The 22,500-nt window shown below is 32.6% G+C and overlaps 1 protein-coding gene across 4 annotated transcripts in view; it reads right to left on the bottom strand.

Annotated features, from left to right (window-relative positions):
- HMCN1 (hemicentin 1) overlaps positions 1 to 22,500 on the bottom strand; it is an 814,916-nt gene that overhangs the window by 225,532 nt on the left and 566,884 nt on the right. For all 4 annotated transcript variants that reach the window (XM_074222240.1, XM_074222238.1, XM_074222239.1 and 1 more), the window contains exons 16-22: positions 15,988 to 16,182; positions 13,409 to 13,504; positions 11,361 to 11,488; positions 8,328 to 8,472; positions 5,133 to 5,245; positions 4,090 to 4,249; positions 428 to 596 (exon numbers count right to left, since the gene is read on the bottom strand). In XM_074222240.1, coding sequence (XP_074078341.1) covers positions 428 to 596; positions 4,090 to 4,249; positions 5,133 to 5,245; positions 8,328 to 8,472; positions 11,361 to 11,488; positions 13,409 to 13,504; positions 15,988 to 16,182 — 1,006 coding nt within the window. The remainder of the gene's footprint in view (positions 1 to 427; positions 597 to 4,089; positions 4,250 to 5,132; positions 5,246 to 8,327; positions 8,473 to 11,360; positions 11,489 to 13,408; positions 13,505 to 15,987; positions 16,183 to 22,500) is intronic.

The following is a 22,500-nucleotide window of genomic DNA, read 5'->3' as shown; positions in this document are numbered from 1 at the left end:
AAGTATATTCTGCCTACTTCCATATGAGACAGCTTTTGGAAAGCTGTGATAATATGTAATCAAAATATTGTGACTCTGATTTGGAGTATTTGTAGACATTCTAACTGGCTCCAGAACCATTCAGCTTGGTGGAAGGTATAGAAGCTCTATAAACTTTGAGAAGGAGGCTCCATTGGTCAGGCATCCATTAGAGTAGGAGTTAATTTTAGGAAACACACAGGTGTAGATTACTAGAATTATGCTATAACCATCAAACTCAAATTAAATGAAGAATACAGTATGTGTCTTCTGTAAAATCACATTTCCTAGTTAATTCCTGGAATTAAAAGATTTGAATCATTAAAAGTATTAAAGAATTTAGAAAACTAAAGAAAAGCAGTATCTATGAATTTCTGTCTTCAAAGGACACAATTTCAAATCTCATTACCTGGGAGAGAATGGTGAGATGAGCTGTGTTTCTCTGGCCCATGTAATTGTGGGTGGAGGCAGGCTTTTCACCTCACATGGAAGTGTAACATCTTCACCTGCTGTGACTGAGATCTCTATTGGCTTATCATGTGTTAGTCCTTGCTGATTCCCGGACACTCTGGGCCTTACTAAAACACACATTTTGTTTACTTAATAAGGGAAAGAAATGCTTTTCAAATTAACAAAAGAAAAACATGTATCACAACAGAAATATGGTAAGAACATGTTATAATGGAAAGGACACTGGGTTTTGAAAATTTGAGGCACCTGTATTTGAATGCTGCTTCTGATAATTATTAGCTATAATTAATAAATAAGCTTAATGATGTGTTAGATATTGAGTTAATACTGGGGATACAAAGAAAGGCAAAAATAGTACTTCAAAGAGTTTACCTTCTACCTGAATTATCATTGTCAAATGCCTTTAATATCTTTGAATCTGTTTCTTCATCTTTAAATGTTATACTATAGAAAATAATTAAAAATAAATCTATTAATCTCTTGTATGTGGGTACTCTTTCTAATTATATATTGTATGAATGCAACATAAACATGTCTTCTTATTCTATGTAGTTCTCATCCATGTCTACCCATTAGCTTACTGCAGGAAGTACAACCAATATTTTGATAATCTCTCTCTCTCTCTCTCTCTCTCTCTCTCTCTCTTTTACTCTATGTCTAGAACTTCTTTTTCAGTCATGCATTTTTAGGTTGACATCCTTTACAATGCTTTTCTTGTATAATATGTTGTATGTAATGGTTATGTGTTGCTGTCTGCTCAAGCCAATTATCTATCTTTCCATTTGTCTCTGAATAATCTTCAGTTTCCTACCCAATATTTTAGAGAGAGTTCTTAGGATTAAAAGGCTTCACTTTTTTGTAAAATCCTTTCTATGTCCTGGGAAATAGAGTGGACTTATAAAAAATAACTGATAGTAATTTATTATTAATTTGGTCAGTGTAGCTAAGAAGATGATTTCTATTTTATTATATTTTTAGAAAGATACATAATACAATAATTAAATAGGTCACATCAGTCAAAAAGTAACTTTTTTAGTGGGGGTCATGTTTCTTTGTGTATAGGCATTACACATTGTAATTGTAAACAATACATTATGACCAATACAAACATGCAAAAGATTAATTATCTCTGATTTAAATTCAATAGATAATTTTCAATATACATCCTCTCTGTTTTCTTTACATTATTCTATTTAATGGATGACTTCATACTTTAAATTTCTATTATTGCTTGGATATTTTATTTGTATTTTATATTAGTATGAAGAATAGTAATAAAGTCAATTTTTCTGGACAGGAGTAAAGGAAATGGAGTAATGTGTAAGAAAACTGAAAAGAAGGAACAAGTAAGGTTTTGAAAAGATGCAAATGTCAGATGAGAAGTTTACTGAATGTTGAATGAGTGTATGTATGTACATGTGCATGTGCATGTGCATGTGAGGGTAGGGGGAGAGAGAGCTGTTGTAGGAGTGGTCTGGGACTTGAACAAATGGAATATAGATTAGAGAGATGTTTTAGATATAGAAATTAGAAGATATGCTTAGACAAGTGATATGAGTAAAAATGAATCTAGCATGACACCAAGATAATAAACATATGTGAATAATTAAGATGATGCTGCCCCTGACAAAAATAAGGAAGAAAGATAGGTTTTGAGAAAAGATACCATCATTATATTTGGGATGCATTCTGCTTGCTCATTCTGTGCGACTTGCTCTGAACCACCAAACAAAAATAAGAGCACTCAGCGTTCCACTACTGAGAGGTCCTACCTTAGACACGAAATGGTCTTGGTAGACTATGGAAGGCTGATTTTTCCAAAAGCAACTTATGATTTCTATGTTCCTTGAGAGACTTGTAAGTATCCCAGAAAGAGTGGAATTGAACAAAGGGGTCAGTGGGAGAACAGTAGGAAGGCAATGGGGATAGAGTGGGTATTGGTGAGAATCCAAGATTCTATAACAGAAAGAGTAGTATGTAATACATTTTCCCACCCTCTGAATATATTCACTTTAGTGAATACAATTATAAATACAATTATCCTGATTTTCTAAAAATATTTCATCACATTTCTTTATATGATTTTATATTGTGTTTATATTTCAAAATATATCTGTGCTGCAATATCTTTCTGCTTGGCAAATAAATCCCAAGTGCTTTTGGACTGAAGTGGTTTTTAGACATTCTTGGTTTTCTCATTATGGCAATTGCTATGTACAAGTTAAATTTCTGTATGAAATTGTGCAATTGGTATTAATATATTTTTTCTATCAATTTTCCTTTTTAATGTCAAAATTTGTTTAATCAAGTCAGATTGATGTTATTTTAATTGAATACTCTATCTTTTTTCATTTTTATTCTTTTAGTCTTGTTCTAATTGCATACAGAAAACTGATTCTAGCATTCCTTATCTATCGTTTCCTTTAAGTTAAACTATAATTGATATAAGTTTAAAAAGTAATTCAAAGCTTGGCATATAGCTTGGTACAGGACCACAATCAAAGCTTTTCTAGGATGGTATTCTATGCCAAGGTTTAGCCTTTTGAGAACCCAGGATCACATCCAGATCATGATGAGGCATCAATTTGGGAATTTATGAACACCACGTGTAGTATTTTACTGCTCTGAGTTTAGAGGATGAAATAAACTAGCATATATATATATATATATATGTATATATATATATATACATATATATGTATATATATATATATATATAAATATAAAGCTACTTATAAAACATAAAAAATAGGAGAAGGAACAAATGTTTATTGAATGCCTACTATGGGTCAGGTATTCTGCTAAGCATTTAATGAATAGCTTATTTGATCTTCACTATGACTCTGGGAAGTAGATGCCATTGGAATTTCCATTTTATAGCTGAGGAAACTCAAGTTAAGTGACTTGCCCAAGTTCACAGAGCTATTGTCAGAGGCTAAAGTTGAACTCAGGCCTTTTCGACTCCAGATCCATTGTTCTATGTACTGCTCCATCTAGCTTCCTTTGGGCAGTATAAAGTACCACAGAAATGGCAGCTATCATTTTTATTTAAAATGATGTACAAAGAGACTTCATATGGTCCCAAATTTCAAGCACCATCTAATAGTTTCCAGGCATTTTAAATGAGGAATGTGGAAAAAATGATAGGAAGGCAATTAGAAGACTTTTCTTCTCATTTTTTTGCTTTAGTACAAGGATTAAGAGGTAAGTTGAAATGCAGTCTTAAAGTTAGCCATCTGCAAAAGAAGCCCTCCAGGGCACAACTCTAACCCAAGACATAACTGAGGTTTGGCTTGCTAAGACTTTTAACTAACTGGTATTACTGAACAAGGGTTGGGTGTAATGAGCATACTACTCTGAGAAAACATTATAAAACTTTCCAAAGTCTTATATACTTCCCTCACCCTTAAAATCAAAATCAGAGTTGGGCAGAGCTGATCTTATATGAGATTTTAGTTGGCAGAAAGACTACATTTTTGGGAAAAATCAGGGCTTACTTTAGGGGTACAATATTTGGGTAAGGTTATGCAAGGGACAGCTGTGTGCTTTGGCGAAGCTAGAAGGTGTCAATGAAAAACATTTTTTCAAATAGGTTCTTACCATAAACTGTCAGCTGAACTTTTCTTTTAGCATATCCTGCTGCATTGGTGGCAGTGCAGACATATTCCCCACTTTCCTCACCTCCTGGTGATACTACATATAAACTTCCATCTAATCCTGCAGAAAATTTAGCATTGCTGGGAGAAATCAGTTCTCCTTTCTAAGAAACAGAAGATCAATGTATGTGTAAATATGTGTTTAGATAATAGAGATATGACACTATCTTGAAGAAAACAAAAAATAAATAACCTTCTATTCCTAAATAATACACAGTTTTAATCATGTAAACACAAAATAGGCATTCAAAGGAATAGAGATTTAAAGGAATCTAAGGAATTACCCAAACTTTTCTTGCCTCATTCAACCCAGGAAATTTAAAAAAAAGAAGAGAAGACAGACCAGTTTAGTTCAAGGACACTGAATAGATGAGCAAGAGAAATAGGTCCTAAAAATAGCTTTGCCACAGGACTATGTGCCTAACTGAAACATTATGTTTCAATTTATCTTTATGCATCAAAAACAAATAATAATGTGTTCTTCATGTCAGTGGGATTTTAAGAATATAAAATGAAACCATGTGTTAAAATATTTTAGTTGTAAATACTAAATAGATGCTATTAATTTGATGTTTTACCTCTGTTATTAAAGAAGACTGACTCATAGTGGTATAGCTATTTCCTTTTTTTTCAAATGATGCTTAAGCAATGAAATATGATAGATCCTACTACAATGGAAAGGTTTCCAATAGAGTCTTGGAGATGGAGTCTGTGTTAACAATAACCAGTAATAACTAGAAGACTAGTTTAACTAAGTTTAGAAAGTTTCATCTCCTGTTTGGTCACCAGGTCATGAATTGTTTTTTTTTTTTTGGCAAGAGCAGCTTATGAGTACTAACTCTGAGGCCACAAGGAAGTTAATATTCACATCAGAGTAGAACATACTCCTATCACTGATGTTCTCTTGAAGAAGTCCTATCTAATATACTATTAAAGGTCCAAGGAACAGAGTAATAATATTTCTTATAACTAAGATGAGATACTTACCTTGGACCAGACAATAGTTGGTTTGGGAACCCCAGTGGCTTTGCATGGTAAACTTACAGGGACTCCTTCAATCGTGCTGAATATCTGTTGTCCATGCTGAATAATTGGCAGAACTAAAAAGAAAAACAAATATCAAAATTTGGCATTTTACAATGGCCAATCTTATCTATCTACTACTGTAAACTTCATAAATTCTGTTTCAAATTAAAATTATTATAATCTTTAGAAAGTTTGAAATACCTAGCAAAGAAATAGCCTTTGAGAAACAGACAGTACAAATTAGTATTCTGAGTCAATGTCCAGTAGATAATGATTAATTGATTGTCTTGAGAATCTCATAAAATCTTTTCAGCAAATACAGGGCAGGAAGAAAAACAAGATGGAAGTCATTCATTCATGCAACTTTAAGAAAGAAGTACATCTTAAGGAAACACTCAACAAGCAAGGACATATTCTCCTATATCATCAATAAAATGACTGAAACCCAACTTCAGAAAAATGCACCATATTTATTCTTGAAAAATAAGGATTGGGGAAACTAATTTTTAGAAATGAAATACATTTTCCTAAATGAAATACAATTTCCTAAAGTAATTCAAGATAGACTTTGAGGGAATTCAGCAGCTAATAAAAAGAATGATGAACTACTTCCTAGAGAAAGAAATAACGAAATTGAAGACCTTAGAAATTCCTAGGAATTGTCCATCTAACTGGTATAAGAATTTGTGACAACTTAGAAAATAAATACAAAAGTCAAGAAATAAAGTTGAAATAGAGAATTGAGGCAAATGTTTTAATAACTGGGGATATTTGGACATTGATAAAAGCCTTCCCTGAATTATACAGAAAAAAAAAAACTATATGAGTCAAATTCATTAGGTAATTGCTCAACTCCATCTTACTTTGTACTTGTGTATATTTAATTCATTCCTTCTACTACTATATATTCAGGATACAATGTCTGTAGGGTATAGAGCTCTTATAACTGAGTAACTGTAAGAATGGTGGTAAATATGTTTAAGGAAAATTGAGAAACCAGAAAAATCTGCTTATACAGATATCAATGCTATGTCTAAATGATGGATGTTAACGAAATCATCATGAGAATGCTTGAAGCTTCAAGGCACTCAGTGGGGGTCTCTCTTACATCAAATGCATTTAGTTGATGGTTTCTATTTTAAACTAATTGACTAACTAACCTGACACTTAAAACATACTACTAAAGGAGATTGAGCATTCCTTTATTTGGAGAATTTTGATAATAACAGAGGATCACTTTCTTGTAATGGTGAATAGTTACACAGATAAAAGGGGCACACTAGATCTCAATATATATATATAGATCACAGTTACTCTTCAGTTTGTCTGTGGATTGATTTTTTTTGCATACATTTAATATGGTGATATCAAGGCATTTGTTTATTGTGTAAAACATTTTTAGAAATTAATTGATTCATTGTAACCATCAGTCTTTTTTTTTAGGTGTTTTTTTTTTTTTGCAAGGCAAATGGGGTTAATTGGCTTGCCCAAGGCCACACAGCTAGGTAATTGTTAAGTGTCTGAGACTGGATTTGAACCCAGGTACTCCTGACTCCAAGGCCGGTGCTTTATCCACTACGCCACCTAGCTGCCCCCTGTAACCATCAGTCTTAGTCTTAACTGGAGCAAAATCAGTTTAGTGAAAGGACAAGATTTTAATAGTAACTCCCAGTTGATGGAGAGGGAAAAGAAGCTGCTGATCCTCAAGATATTTTTGTCCAATTGAGCAGTTTGCAGATCAAAAAAGTTGAAAGCCACTGAACTCACTGGCCACTTTAAGGTTTTTTAAAATTATTATCATAATAATAATGATTAGCAAACATTTTATTGTTCAAAGAAGAATGAAAGAATAAATTATAAATGAGACAATACACTTCAGTTTTTTAAACTGAATGCTAAATTTAATATATTTGTGTCCCTTTCTGAACATCTGTTTTAAATTGTATAATTTTGATACCTTATTGATGTTCTTTTCTCCTTTTTTTTGAATCTCTATCATACACATTTTCTCACCTCAAACAAATCGACACATTAGCTTTTTCTAAAATGGATGTCTGATCCTGTACATCCAATCCATCATTCTCTGCCAAACCAGGAGACACACACATAAGGTCATTTTCCAGCTTGCCATTGTAATATTTCAAAATATTTTATTTTTCAAATGGAAGTACAAAGGATGTCAAGAGACATATGTATTCACCAACAATAATTTTTCTTTAAATGATGAGCCAGTCACATAGAAATTGATAAGCAGCCTGAATGTGGCAATGGTACATATACAATGTGAAGAGATCTAGGAGCACCTTAACACTAGATATACTTCCTATGGCAGAGTAGGCACACATGGACAACAGAAGTCACACAAGATGGGTAAGGATTAGTTGTGATCTGTATATAGAAGAGAAAACATATATATCATAGTAACTTAATATTCTGTTTTTCCTAAAACAATATTTAGTTTCTATTCTGCCATCCTCCAGAGCTATTTTTCAATAATTTGGTAAGTCTTGCTAATCTCTCAAAAGAAAAGAAAAAGCAATTGTAATTCTTTGAAAAATTAAAGATAGTCAATTAAAAAAGAAATGTAATAGCTCAATCTTTGCCAGGTATAAACAGAAAAAGATGTTCCATCATTTAAAAAAGTCAGTGATCTTTAAAATGTTTAATATGTATGAGGACTGTATGAATACAGAGGCAGTAGTGACCACACAAAAAGTTCAACCATCTCCTATAGACAAGGAGGTCATTCTTAAGGACAAGTGTTTTGCACAATCAGCAAAGAAAAGGCAATTTTGGAAGGTATAAAGTGTTCATTTTGCTTTAAATTACAATATATTTTTAAACATTTTCTTTTTCTCTGAGTTGTGTTCCCTTTTATCAATTAAGAAACTACTTACCCAAGCACTTGGCAAGCATAGTTTGCCAACTCCCACTAGCATTTTTATTTCCTTAGTAGAAAAGGGGACTCTGGAAAAGTCATTAATTATTGTAGTAATTTTTTTTTATTAAAAAAACTTTTCTTTAAGGATAAAAACAATACAAATATATTTCAAATCTTTCAGTGAGAATTAGTTTGGTATTTGCTTTAATTTAGTTTATAATAATAATGTTTTAGCAACAATTTAGGGTGAAGATTTTACTGAACATATTTCTTACCATATACATTGACAGTAGTACTTTTATTGTGAGTTCCGGCAACATTACTTGCCACACATGTATATTTGCCTCCATCCTGAAGGCGAACTCTTTCAAGGTGAAGGCTCCCATCACTTCGAATATTGATATAGGGATTTGGAATCAACTTAAAGAGAAAAAAAGGGTAAATTTAAGAAATAAAGTCAAGAATATGTCCAGTCCTAAACTTTAGACATTGTTTTCATCAAGTATTAGAAAAGTAAAAAATATCAAGGAAACCTTTTAAAATTTTCTTGTTTTATTGCTCCAAAAACATTTTAAAATACTTAGAATACAAAACAAATGAACAGCACAACAGTAGCTACAACTGTGTTTAATAATGACAATCCTCACAACTAATTTCCATAACATTTATCTGACAGTCAAGTTTCACACTTCTGTATATTTTAGTCATTACCTAGCATCCAATTATGTTAAAAAAAAACTTGGCTTGAAGATGCTCTTTCCTACATAGAAGATCTTATTACCACTACACAAGCAGATTATATTTTTATTTTGGCACACTATGGGCCAGTGGTTCTTGAGGCAGTCATTTTGGCAAGGGCATGGCCACTTAATCTTAAATCCTGGACCTAGAATTAGGAATGGCTTAGGCTCAAATCCCATCTCAGACATACATTTAGTATTTGTGTAACTAGGGGCAAATTACTTAACCTCTCTTGGTCTATTTCTTCTTACATAGAGGAGAGTGCATATGTGCAGCTACATGGTGCAGCAGGTGAGTTTTTTGCTTTTTGCTAAATGATAGAAAATGGGGGCCAAAAAGGATTCAACAGCCATAAGAAAAATGTTCTCGAGCCAGAGCTAAAGAGATACAAGGATAAGAACCAACCAACCAATCAACTGATGAAATAAGCCTGAGGTTGAGTCATACTTAAACCTCCTAGACCAACAGGCAGGCATTACAAAACTAGCATAACAATTTCTAAATTAAAAAAAAGACCACCGGGAAAACAAAGTTCCTCCATTGAGCAAGATAAATAACTTAGTTAAGAAAATCTGCCTGTTGTGCATAACTAAACTTACTTTCTTAGTTATAAAATTAGAGGTTTAGAAGTCCTTTGGGTCCAAAAAATCTATGGTCCTATGCTCTTATAAAGTATTACATTTTAAAATGACATACAATTTTAAGAACTTCATTAAGATGAAATTTTTCCAACCCTACTAAAATGGATTTGTTCTGAAGCTCAGGATTTTCTTGGATAGTCTTGAAATCCCTGAAAAAGAGGTCCCATTCCTTAGAGGTGACTGGCATTTGCTGCACTTATTGCATTGTTTTTTGGCTTTTCAAGAGAAATGGTAGCAACTGTGGTTCTTGGTACCATCTTCTGTTATACTTGTTTCCTCTCTACATGTCAGTTTGTAATCAAGGCAAGTCATCAGCTTCAGAAATAGAAGTCTCTTGGAAACCCATTTCTCCCTGAACCACAATAGTGGAGGAATCTGGTGCTGATAAGAAAAAAGCCACCACCAGAGCCAAATGATGGGAAAGAATGATGAAAAGAATGGTCTAATATAGAATGTGGAAGTAGAAAAATCCTAAAATAAAGTAAATTGATTACTATCTCTGCATTTATTCTGATCACTATACTTCTCTAATGGCATTGTAAGAAGCAGACAGAATGAAAAGAGGATGTCATGTTTATTGTACTTATTTCTTATAACACTGAGTTTGAGGGTCCAATTAATGCTTATTTTAGATCCATTTTAATAGAATTTATATATATATATATATATATATTATAACCTGTAAATAGTATATCTTTATTCAGAATTCTCTTCAAACCTGGATCCAGGCCACTTCCCTAACTCTCCCCCAGAGGTCTTCTCAGCAGGCAACACCTCTACCACTGAAGGTTTTTTCCCTCTGATTGGTGACTTCTCTGAATCTACATTTGAAGAAGCTCTCACTCACACCAGCTATCACTTTTTTTTTTTCAAACTCAGACCAACCCATGAAACTCCAGATCATTTTAGGGATAAAATTAACTGGGATAAAGACAGTCCCATTTGAATTCAGGTCCTTTTAACTCTATCCAGTGCTTTGCCTAGTTGCCCCTTCTAGTACCCTTTTATATGCTAGCTTTCCCCCACTTAGAATATAAATTCAGGACTGCCTTTGTTTTTATTTGTTTGTTTTTTTCTGTGCTTAGCAAAGTGTTTAGAACATATGAATATTAATAAACATTTTATCTATATGCCATTGATGTGAACTTACAAGTTGCTAGAGAAATGGGAAAAACTCTGGACTATTCCAAAGACTGAAATTTTAAAAAGTAGACATGTTAAATTATATCAAGAAATCGCACAAAAGTACAACTCTGTTATCACAATACAAATGTCCACACTGAAGTATTTTCAGCAGTCTTGGGATTGTTATTTTAAAATAGTTTGAAATCAAAGTAAGTTTGCTTTTGAGAGGAACTGTGGTTCATGTTCACTTTGGAGCTAGAGGATCTGAGTTCAAATCCTATCTCTATCACTTACCACCTCTGTGACTTCAGTCATAAAATTCTTCAGATCGTGATTTCTTCATTTGTAAAATGAAGTTATTTGATCAGATGGGTTCTGATTTACTTCTTATTATATTATGACTTTGTGATGATAACAGATGAAATTTCTTACAAAGGAGGATCAATATACAAAACACTGGTAGAGCCTTTCTACAGGGCTGTTAAATTTTCTATAGTGCTGATGTGAGCCATTTAAGTATTTTAATTTTACATTAATGAAATAATGTTTCACTCTTTATTTTTAAAGAACAAAAGTCAATGGTGAGATTTAGTTAAGTCAATCTTGTAAAAAAAAACTCGAGAGGGACAAATTTTATTCTTCAATAACCTGCCTATCCACCCCCCCTTACCCCTGCCCTTCCAAACCAAAATCACAGTTTAAACATGTTCACTTGCTGATAATTTTGGTAACTTTCCAAGTATGATTTATAGTATATTTACCACATATCCTTTAACTTTTCAATTGAAAGAATGCTCTTACCACAGCTGAGTTCTTCAGCCATCGACGTTCTGGAATGGGATTTCCAGCCAACAAGATGCAAGGCAAAGTCAGCTGTTGCCCTTCAATGACATTAGTAATAGCAGGGCTGATTCCAATAAGTGGAGCAACTAAATATAAGAGAGATTTTGGTACATGGCATTAGATCTCACTCACAATAAGCTCTCCATACCCAGTCTGAAAGCTAATATTAATGTGGTGCTCTAAGATTTGCAAAATGCTCCACACATGTCACCTATTCTGATTTTCACAATTCTGTAAGGTAGTGCTATTATTATCACAACTTCACAAAGAAACAGAGGTACTATAAGTTTATTTGATTTGCTCAGGGTTATACAGTTAAAATATTTGAAGCAGAATTCAAACTCAGGTCTTCTTGACTCCAAGACCAGTACCCTCAGGTCTTAGTTGTTCAGGATCTACTACAAGAGGAACAAAATAACTAAAACTCAGGTCTTTTGACTGTAATGCTCTTTCCACCAGAGCACATACATACTTAGAAAAGTAATGACAAAATATAAATATCAAATTTTAAAAGAATACAAAATTTACATGATGACTTACATGACTATGAGAAATATAAATCTTAAACTGAATTTGAAGCCCTGCATTTTAGGAAGAAAATTTGGGAATCAAGCATCATAATAAGGGTAAATAAGAGATAGTATATATTTAATGAGAATTCCAGGAGTTTGGTCAAAGAAGATGAGAGAACCAAAGTATCAAATCCAAGAAGCAGGCAATGAACAATGTTTTTCTCAAAGTAAAACAAAACAGACCAAAAAACAACATTAAATTATTATGTATCCAATATATTCAGAGCATTTTGCTAAATGTTGAGGGTGAAGGGATACATAAAGATTAAATGAGACATGGCATCTGTCCTTTCAAAACTCACAATCTAGTTAGTGTGCTGATAAGTAGATGCAATTGTACTAAAAGTCAAAAAACTAAAAAATGGGATACTGAAAAAAAGGCAAAGAGTTCAGCTACAGGGTTAATCACTTTTCATTATTTAGGTTGATCACTTTGATGATTATTCTAGTATTTAGTATTCTTGTCCACTCTAACATCTAAAAATTCTCATGGCTCAGAATTGTGATTGGGAGCTTGAAATATGTATGCACGCATGTGCATCAATTTAGCCTTCTATTTAGAGCAAGGAATTGAAGTTGTGTGAAGACATGGGATGACCAAGGACTAATAATAATGACAGGAAACATTTATATGGATCCTACGATATGCTAATTATTTTACATATCTCACAACAAACTTTGAAAGAGGTGCTATTATTATTCTCATTTTATAGTTGAGGAAACTGAGGCAAACAGAGAGAGGTGACTTCCCCAAGTCTCTGACTTAGTTCCTTTTCTCTCCCTACAGCAGCTATCTGTATACTTCTCTCTCTCTCTCTCTCTCTCTCTCTCTCTCTCTCTCTCTCTCTCAAAATTCACTCCCAAATTATAAATCATAACCCCTGGACACATAACTACTATCTTTAGGTACTCGTCTCTGATATTTTCTGCAAGCTCCAGTCCCATATTGCCAATGCTGTGCTGCAAACTTCTACCCTCATGTGGGTCACCTTTATTAGGGTTACCAAGTGTATCTGCAGAAAATGGAAGGTTGCAAAGCAGCCTGCATATTATGTTATCCCTATGTTGCTGTTAATTAAGAAACTTCTTGACTATATATACTCAAAACATTGAAGATTTAATTGTATATCAGAATTAAACAGATTCAAATCTTAGCAAGGGACAAAGTTATAACTTAACCTATGGGCCTCAGTTTCCTCAGTTGTCAAATGGAAGAATTTGTTCTCACTTTTGTGGAGTTCAAATGTTCTATGAAATAAGGAAACAAAATCTTTTTTATTAAAAAAAAGATAAGCCCAGGAATATATTCAATCATAATAGGAATGCAATAATGGCATTAGGAAGTAAAATCTAAATGAGTGGATTGTTTTACAAAGAATTAAGGTTCTAAAAATTTGGAGACATCCTGATATAAAATTTTTGACAGTTTCTTACCAAGTCCTGTCACTGTTATGGTCGCCTGAGCCTGAATCTTTCCAAATTGGTTCTCAGCTTCGCACACATAAGTGCCTTTATCACTGGCCCATAAATCTAAAATGGAGAGAAAGGAAGATATTTTTGCAAAAATATTCCAAACTTCTAAAACATCTAACTCAATTTTACTACATCAGAAAAACTTTGAGAGAAAATAAAGCTGACCAATGCTTAGAATTTAAAATGTTTCTACCATCTGTTTTTTCCATAAACATCACTTGAACAGCACAAAAAGTAAAACTGATCTACATCTAGTATTTAAAATCAAAATATGAAGAACAATGGGAAAATTTCTATCAGTCATTTGTTAATTGGACTACATAATATGAAATTTTGTTAATTTTAAAATTATTTAGATTGATACTTGAAGTAATTGTTGAAAAATATTTTTAAATATTACTGGAGATTAATTTATATTTCATTCTCCTTCCAATCTTTTCATCAGCGACCTTGATGCTTATCTAGTGTCTGAAGCGACATTTTTTTGTTTGAATTTATCTTTGATTCTTCTGTCTCCTTTCTTATATATATATATATGCTCAATCTGTCACCAAATTCCAATGCTGCTAAAATTTGTCCCTTTCTCATAATTATTGTTATTACCACCTCTCTTAAGGTATTCATAATATTTTGTTTAGAGTTTTGAGATATTCTTTTAATTGGCTACCAGTTTTGCTTTATAATCTATTGTAGTATAAAGTCCAAAAAAACCCCATTTTCATCATGCTATTATTTTATTTCTCAAGATCTTACATTGACTCCTGATTGCCCATCACATCAAGTCATTACTACTCTGAGACCTTCTGTAATCTGCACTACCTTCCCTTTTCAAATATGTGTTTGACTTCTTTTTTATACACATTCTTGATTCTAGATTGGACTATTTTGTTGATCTTCACAGATGCAATGGTGGGCTGATATTATGCCTTCTTTCTGAAATGTATTACTTTTTTCCTCCAAATCTTTCTAAATATTACCTTTCCCATAGGAATCATCTTATTGCATATTTGCGAGTGACCCAAAATAGCTTCCTAATTTAAACTAAACTTTAAAATGTATTTCTACTTTAATATAGCCAACACAGAGGTAATCCAGATTTTGTTTGAAGATCTCCAATAAGAGGATATGTGTATATATATATGTTAGTTCCAGAGTCAGGATATTTCACTTTTGAAAAAAAAAAACAAATTTTAAATCTATTTTTTCCTTCATTGAACTGAAATCAAGAGTCATCTCAAATTCCTCTTCCCTGAATGGTCCTCTTTTAATTATTCTTTTCACTAAATTTCTATTATAATCAGAACCACATAGTTTAATACTTAATTTTTCTTTAATCTTCTTATACATTAATTTGATCTCTTTAAAATAGCCTACAAGATGTTTTCAGAGCAGAGTCTGACACATTTTTCATAGCTACCATAGATAGTAGACACAGTAAATATACATTGATTTATTTAACTCATTGTTTTTTTGGATTTGAATAACTCATTGAGGACTCAATAGTATCCTTTATTCTTAGTTAAAGGCCAGGGGTAGGCAACCTTTTTTCCCACCAAATGCCGTTTGTATATTTATAACATCATCCCCCTGATTTATTTAGTCAAACATTTTATTAATTTGTCCCTAAAAACCTCCTAGATTTATTGAATTTCAAGTTCTGTTGGTGGTTGCCATGGAAATGACAGACCACAGTCTTATAGGGACTGTAGGTTGAATGTTTCCTGCCTCTGTTAGAGGCAGCATGCCAAGATATCTACATCAGGGGTCAGTATACTACAGCCAGTGAGTCAATTCTAGTCCCACTGCATAGACCTCTAAGAATGGTTTTTACATTTAAAAAATAAAAAATAAAATAAAGTTCTTAGCTCAGGACAAATTGACCTTCTCACCTAATTTTAATGTCTTTTCTGATCTATATAAAAGATGAAGAATTAGCAAGTAATCCAAATACTTTGTTTTCTTAGTCCTAACTTTCAAATATTTGTTGAAAAATGGAATAATGCTTACAAATGCTAAAATATATGCTTTTTGATGCCATGAAAATCTGATAGTTTTTTTTATAATAGGATTTTTTGCTTTGGATATCCACAGTCCATACTCCAAGGTTTCCATCTTGGTTTTCAGAATGCTTGTCCATAACTTTAGGCATATTACCTAACAAAACTGAAAGTTAACTGAAATGATTTTTCAGTTAAGATTCAGACTTTTTATAAAACAATTAGTTCAAAGCTGACAAATAGGATGAAACTCATTGATCCACTTGGTATTGTCACAACTTTAAGATGACATATTATTTTGCTATCATAAATTCAGAGACACAAAAATGTCAAATACTTTCTTAGGAGTTCATGGTCAATTCAACATAGTGATGCTAAATTGCTATATTAACAGAATATTGTTTATTAGTTGTGTCTTGTGCCCTTTTACTCTCTGATATAGTTTAAAATGTCTACATAAATCACATATTTTTATGTCCATATACTTTTATGATATAAATATATATATATGTATATATATGCATAGTATTTAAATTAACATACTGATAATAGAGAGGGATCCTGTTCTTAGCTGACTGATGGAACTAACTGCAAAAGACCTTGAGAAAAGTGGCATATTGTCCAGCCGTCTCCATTTGACTTTTGGTTCTGGATATCCCTGAACATAGCAAGGTAATGTCAAATTTGAGCCGATTTCCATGGATATATCACCAGGTTCCTGTATAAAATTTGGGGAAGCTGAAAGAAAATAAGATAAGTTTAATAAAAATGGATAAATGTTGCAAAATTTAGAACTATTTAAGAAATGTTTTCTTCCTCAGTCTGTTAATTGACTTTATATTTGTTATTTTTCAGAGACATTTATCTCCTAAATCACAGGTCCTCTGGTACACAGAAATAGTAAATATTGCTATTCTTATTTTACAAAATAAAAGTTAAATTGTAATCTTTGGAGTAACATAGATCAGTAGTGTGACACTTTAAATGAATTACCCTTTCTTCAAAGGATTATATTATTTAGTAGCTAATACTATATTGTTCTCTCCTTGACATTTATTTCATGGAACTTTTTTTTTTTTTAACAATAATGATCTTATGGTACTAAATTAACTATCCACTTTTAGACAGAATTTAAGTTAGAATGACTTTATTGACACATTTTACATTTTAAAATAAATTAAATTATAACAAGATACCAGTACATATACTAGAAATCATTTTGCTGTTCTGAATCCCATTCATTTCTTCTTCTTTTTTTTTAGGTTTTTGCAAGGCAAATGGGGTTAAGTGGCTTGCCCAAGGCCACACAGCTAGGTAATTATTAAGTGTCTGAGACCAGATTTGAACCCAGGTACTCCTGACTCCAGGGCCAGTGCTTCATCCACTGTGCCACCTAGCCGCCCCTCCCATTCATTTCTTAAAAATAGACATTTCACTTTTGAGTTTCAAAGAAAGCTCCAAGTTTGAGAATCAATAATCTAAATAAATATCATAGAGCAAAATTCGCTGAAAAGGCAAAAAAATCTGGACATCCTAGAAAAAAGTGTTGAGAAAGAGTTAAGAGCATCAATACATTAATCAACAAGTATTTGTAATATTAAAGATAAGATATATGATACAGATGTCAGTTTTGACTAGGGTCTAACATAATCAACAAATGAATTGAGGGTTCTGCACCTGCCTTTCCCCTAGAATTCTAATGACCAAATGTTTGTGGTCCAGGTGAGGGATATAGCAGATGTAGTTTGTCCTACTCAGAAAAGGAGTAGCAAGCATGGAGAGAGCAGTCTGACAAACTAAGTGGAGTAATCAATATGTTACAGATACTTCAGTAGCAATAATTTGTGAAATATTTTCTTTATTGATTATATTGCATATAATTTGCTAATTTGGTTGACTAAGAGGAGGACTATAGGGTGTTTCCTTGGCAAAGAGCAGGGAAATACATGTTAAGAAGTCTAAAATCATTATCAATTGCATAGATTTGAGAACAGTGAATAAGAGTCTTAGTTCTTCCAAGATTTCAAGATAAACATAAAATAAACAGCAAGCTTCACGTTATCTATCATCTGACAATAAACTGTGAAGTTAGAATGAAGATTCTGGTGAAAATGTGCAGTATCTAATGCATAAATTTTTGTGCTTAGTCATGTTATATGTTTCTCGTGAACTGTCCAATAAAATGCTCAGATATTTTTCTAATGAACTGCTATTTAACTATACCTTCTCTACCTCAGACTTGCAAAACTAATCTTTCGAAATCAAGTATAGGATACAATCAATCCAGGAATAATATTTCATCAAGGTCTTGTGTTAGACAAAGAACTAAGAACTGAGGATACAAAGACACTGAAGAAAAGTTGTTTACTTCAAGGAGTTTCTATTATAAAAGAGGAAGCAATATATACATATATGCAAAATATATACAGATTAAAATAGTTTGAGGAAATAATGTACTGGGTGATGGAAATCAGGAAAGGTTGTTGATTCTTGAAGGATAAATATGATTATTTAAATTACTAGCAACATGAAGCTTTACCTAAACCAATCATCCAATGGAGCATCTACTACAGATTCACTTAAGATAGTATTTAGTGATGACAAGTTATTGTGGACTTGATTCCTCCTTTCCTTCCCTCCCCCCCATAACTATAGTCTTTTGTTCCAAATGTTTTTCTTTTCTTATGATATCATTCAAACAGAGCAAAACTTTCCAAAGTCCCTCTACCATGTTACCTTTCTCTGTGACTTTTAAAAACAAAAAGATTAGGAGACATTTCTCAATTAGCACATGCATAATTTATCCACATATATTTTCTCTTAAATAAATGTGCATTCCTTTATATATTTCTCTTGGGTCCTCCATTTTCATTTCAAATATCTACTCAACTTTGATCACTGGATAAAAAAAAGCTTGGAAAACTTCTGTTTTTATTAAAGATCCTTTTCCATCCATCCCCTCCAACTCTCATAGAATTATAGTTTTTCCAGATAGTACATTTGTATGTATGTGTGTATGTCTATGTATTTGCATGTCAGTCTTTATTTTTTTACTTTTTGGAATATTGGATTCTAAGTTCTCCTCTTCTTTAATATGGTAGTTGTCAACTCTTGGGTGATCCTTACTATGTCTCTTTGGTTTTTGGATTCTTTCTTTTTGGCTGCTTATTTATTTTTTTCTTTCAACTAAAAACTCTGGAGTTTGAGTCTGACATTCTCAAGAGTTTTCAATATAGAATTCTTTAAAGGAGGTAAATGTAGATTCTATATTTACTTTGTTCTCTGGTGGTTAGAGTCTGAGGGGCTTTAATGTGTGATTTATTGGAATATCATATCTGCAATGCTGTCTTCCCTTTAGGATGACTTCTTATATAACTATAACACCATAGCAAAGTGCTTTATACATTCAATGCACTTAATAAATATTTGTTATCAAAATTATGAGATTTTAAAACTTGAAAACATAGTTAACTTTGGTCTCTGCGTGTGTGTGTGTGCGTGTGTGTGTGTTCTTTAGAAATGATTTTTCTACTATTTAACTAAATCCAAAATTTATGCTAATAAAAAAATAGACACTGTGGCTTGATAATATATTCAAAGCAATATATATGTGTTTTTTATGTCTATATATATGTGAGTATGCTTTTGTGCTTAGAGTTGTCTCAATGCATTGATATGGGAAATAAACTCTCTAAGAGGAAAAAAATTGGTAAAATAGAGGAGTTTTTACAACCAGATCAAGAATTAATCATATGCCTTTTTCTAAAGTGGTCATTCAGGCAGCCAGATTAGTTTGTATACTTACTATATTAGTTTTAGAACAGGTGATTTTTTCAGCCCATAAAAATGAAATGCACAGCATACGTCATCTTGAAATTGCAGACAGATATATTATGGGGACAGAGTAGAAAAACTGAGATCAGGAGATATTCAGAAACCAGAGGTTTGGGAAAGGTCATGGTAATGAACCATTTTAATTCCAATCCATTTTATTGTCACATGAGCACCATGAGCATCCATGAATCATAGAAACAGGGAAGGAAGCCAAGGCAAAGTTGGAAAACAGTAAAAGCTGACACATAAGATGGCAAATTAATGTTTAAAGAAACCCTACTTATATTTTCTCATAATGACCCTATGAGGTAAATACTACAGGTGTTATTATCTTGGTAAAACAGAAACAGTTAAATCACATAATCAGCTGAGGAATCACAAATTGGCTTTTGATGTTTTTCAAAATTTTATTTACTTAAGGCAATGGGGTTAAGAGTGACTTGCCGAAGTTTATTATCATTATTTATTATTATTATTATTAAATATTTGAGGCTGGATTTGAACTCAAGTCCTCCTGACTCCTGGACTGGTGCTCTATTAACTACACCACCTAGCTTCCCCCTGCTTTTGATGTTTTACAGAAACAATAAAAAGGTTGATGTGGCTGGATTGAGGAGTATGAGGATGGCAAGGACAATTCTAATTGAATTAATTTACCCTTTCATTTGGGGGGTTATCTCCTTATCTACTACTGTTTCTTCCAGCATCCTCCACAAATTCCTAATTCTGCTTCTATAGGAAAATTAGGGACGATTTCTCTTCTTCCTTAGTAAAATAAGGAAATTTATAACAAATTTTTATAATAATTATTACTTTCCCTTATAAATAAAATAAATTATTACAAAGAGCACTAAAGAATAAAACTATCCTTACTAGGATAAGAATATCCTTTACTAGTTCTTGACTAAAGCAGAAGTAACTATGACCTTCGATTGTTGTAACAGAAGTAGTCTTCATATAATACTCTAAATAGAATTCTTTTCTAGCCACTGTTGTAATTACTGAAGTGGTGGATTGTGAGATAGAAGTTAAGAGATAATTCTAATAAAACATTGTTATGTAAAAGAAGGATAAGACTAACTAACTGCATTCCCAGAGGGAAGAATTAGGGGTAAGTGGAAGAAGTTTGCTAAGAAACACATTTAGACTTGATATCAGTTAAAGCTTCCTAACAATTAGAGCAGTTCAAAGGAAGAAATAGATTACTTGAGGTCAGAAATTGAAGAGTATCTTAATATTTGGAATCTGATCTAGAGGAAACCACTCCCCCCCCCATGAGAAATAGTGGGTTCCCATTCAAAGGATGTCTACAATCAAAGACCAGAAGCCCATTTTAAGGTATGGTACAGTAGGGTTTCTTTTTCAGATATGGGTTAGACTCTGTAGCCATCAAGGCTTTTTCCTAGGCTTGAAAATTTGAGATTCTATGAAATTATCCTCCCCACAATAAGCAAACTACTTTGATCATGGTTCTGTTCAGTACAAAATGAAGGAGATCCTCAATTACTCAATGAAATTGGGCAATGCAGATGTCCAATTTGGAAAAAATAAGTTTAAAAAGATTTCCTCTTAATTATCTGAATAACTCAGGAAAAACAATCAAACAAACAAAACAAAACAAAAGGCTCTGAGGTTTTTTTTTTTAATTAATTTTTGTTGTTTTAAATGTGTGTACTCAGTAGATAGAGAACTCAGCCTGGAGTCAGGAAGACTTGAATTTGAAGACACTTATTAACTGTGTGATTCCGGGAAGGTCATTTAACTCTGCTTGCCTCAGTTTTCTTATTTGTAAAATGATCTGGAGAAGGAAATTGCAAACTACTCTAGTATCTTTGCCAAGAAAACCCTAAATGGGGTCATGAAGAACAGGACACAACTGAAATGAATGAACAACAACAGCAAAATACTTGTGGTTTCGTAAGACTTCGACCTCTCTTGCCCCCTTCCATCACCAAAACAGTAAATATTCAAAGGAGAGAAAGTTGGGTAGTGGATTTCCAGAAGATAAACACATGTTTACTCACTAGGAGGTTAAGTTCGATGATTATCTAAATTATTAACAACAAGAGACATTACCTAACTAATCAGTCAGTGGAGTATCTCCTACAGTTATTGCAGTCATGATTTGTTCTTTAAAGGCCCCATTGGGTTAAGTCATTAATACTGCTTAATAACTTCAGAAACTGGTATATGACTAATATTTTTAAAATGGAATTGTGAGCTTACTGAAAGATGGGCTTTATTTTGCCATACGACACTTTCTTTTGTTTACTCTAGTGATAATTAAAATAGCTACTATGGCAACTATTGCACCACATGAGACAAACAGATTGATAGAAGACTTTCCCCTTCCCCAAGGGGCTGAGCATATTGCTTTCAATGTACCAGACCACAAAACACTAACCCAAAACCTCAGAACGAAATCCAGAGCAGTGCAGAATGCTACAAATAAAATCTCTGCCAGGCCTAACTTTGTGTTTGATGTAGTCATTGTTCCCTTCCTCAAATGACTTCATAATCCACTAGTTCTTTTTTCAGAAGAATAAAAATTATTGGTAACTTTCCCTGTTGACCTGAAATGGCTACAAATTAAAGCTACAGTCTGGGATGGGGGGAGATGGGAACAGAAAGAAGAAAAAGATATAATGCTCCCACAAGAAGTAAGCAACCAAGAATTATATTAAAATTTTAAAATATAATTTGCAGTCATGGCCACAAAGTAATAGAACCACAAAATTGGTAATTAGAGAGCTTAAAGAAAAAAAAAACAACCACAGCAACATAGCTAAATGTACAATCCTCTTTCCAGTCATAAAACATCTAAATTTAAATAAAGGAGTTTGGGATTCAAATGACTCTGGCAGTCAAATGAAGAACATTCATGTAGTTCTTCAGTCTTGACTCTCAATATTTCACAAGATCTTTCTAGTTATGTCTAATTAAGTTCCCTGATGTAAGAAGAAAAAAGCACAATCTAGTGGTCTTTACCTATTATTTATTCTAAGCATCGTAGAATTACTTTCACATTTCTACCCTATATTCTAAGGTTTAAAGTATATAAATAAATATTGGAAAGAAAAAAAATTACCCAGTTATCTTCAAAATTTGCTCCTGATGGCAACATTTCTAAACATCTCTCATTTAATATGATCATTATTTATCTATAATAGAGATAAAATCTCAACAATGGAAATCTTAACTCTTCCTTAAAATCAAGCTTCC

The sequence above is a fragment of the Macrotis lagotis genome, chromosome 2, assembly GCF_037893015.1.
Source record: "Macrotis lagotis isolate mMagLag1 chromosome 2, bilby.v1.9.chrom.fasta, whole genome shotgun sequence".
In the NCBI taxonomy this organism is placed as follows: domain Eukaryota; kingdom Metazoa; phylum Chordata; class Mammalia; order Peramelemorphia; family Peramelidae; genus Macrotis; species Macrotis lagotis.
Note: the sequence above shows the minus strand (reverse complement) of the source record. Positions and strands in the feature narration are given on the sequence as shown.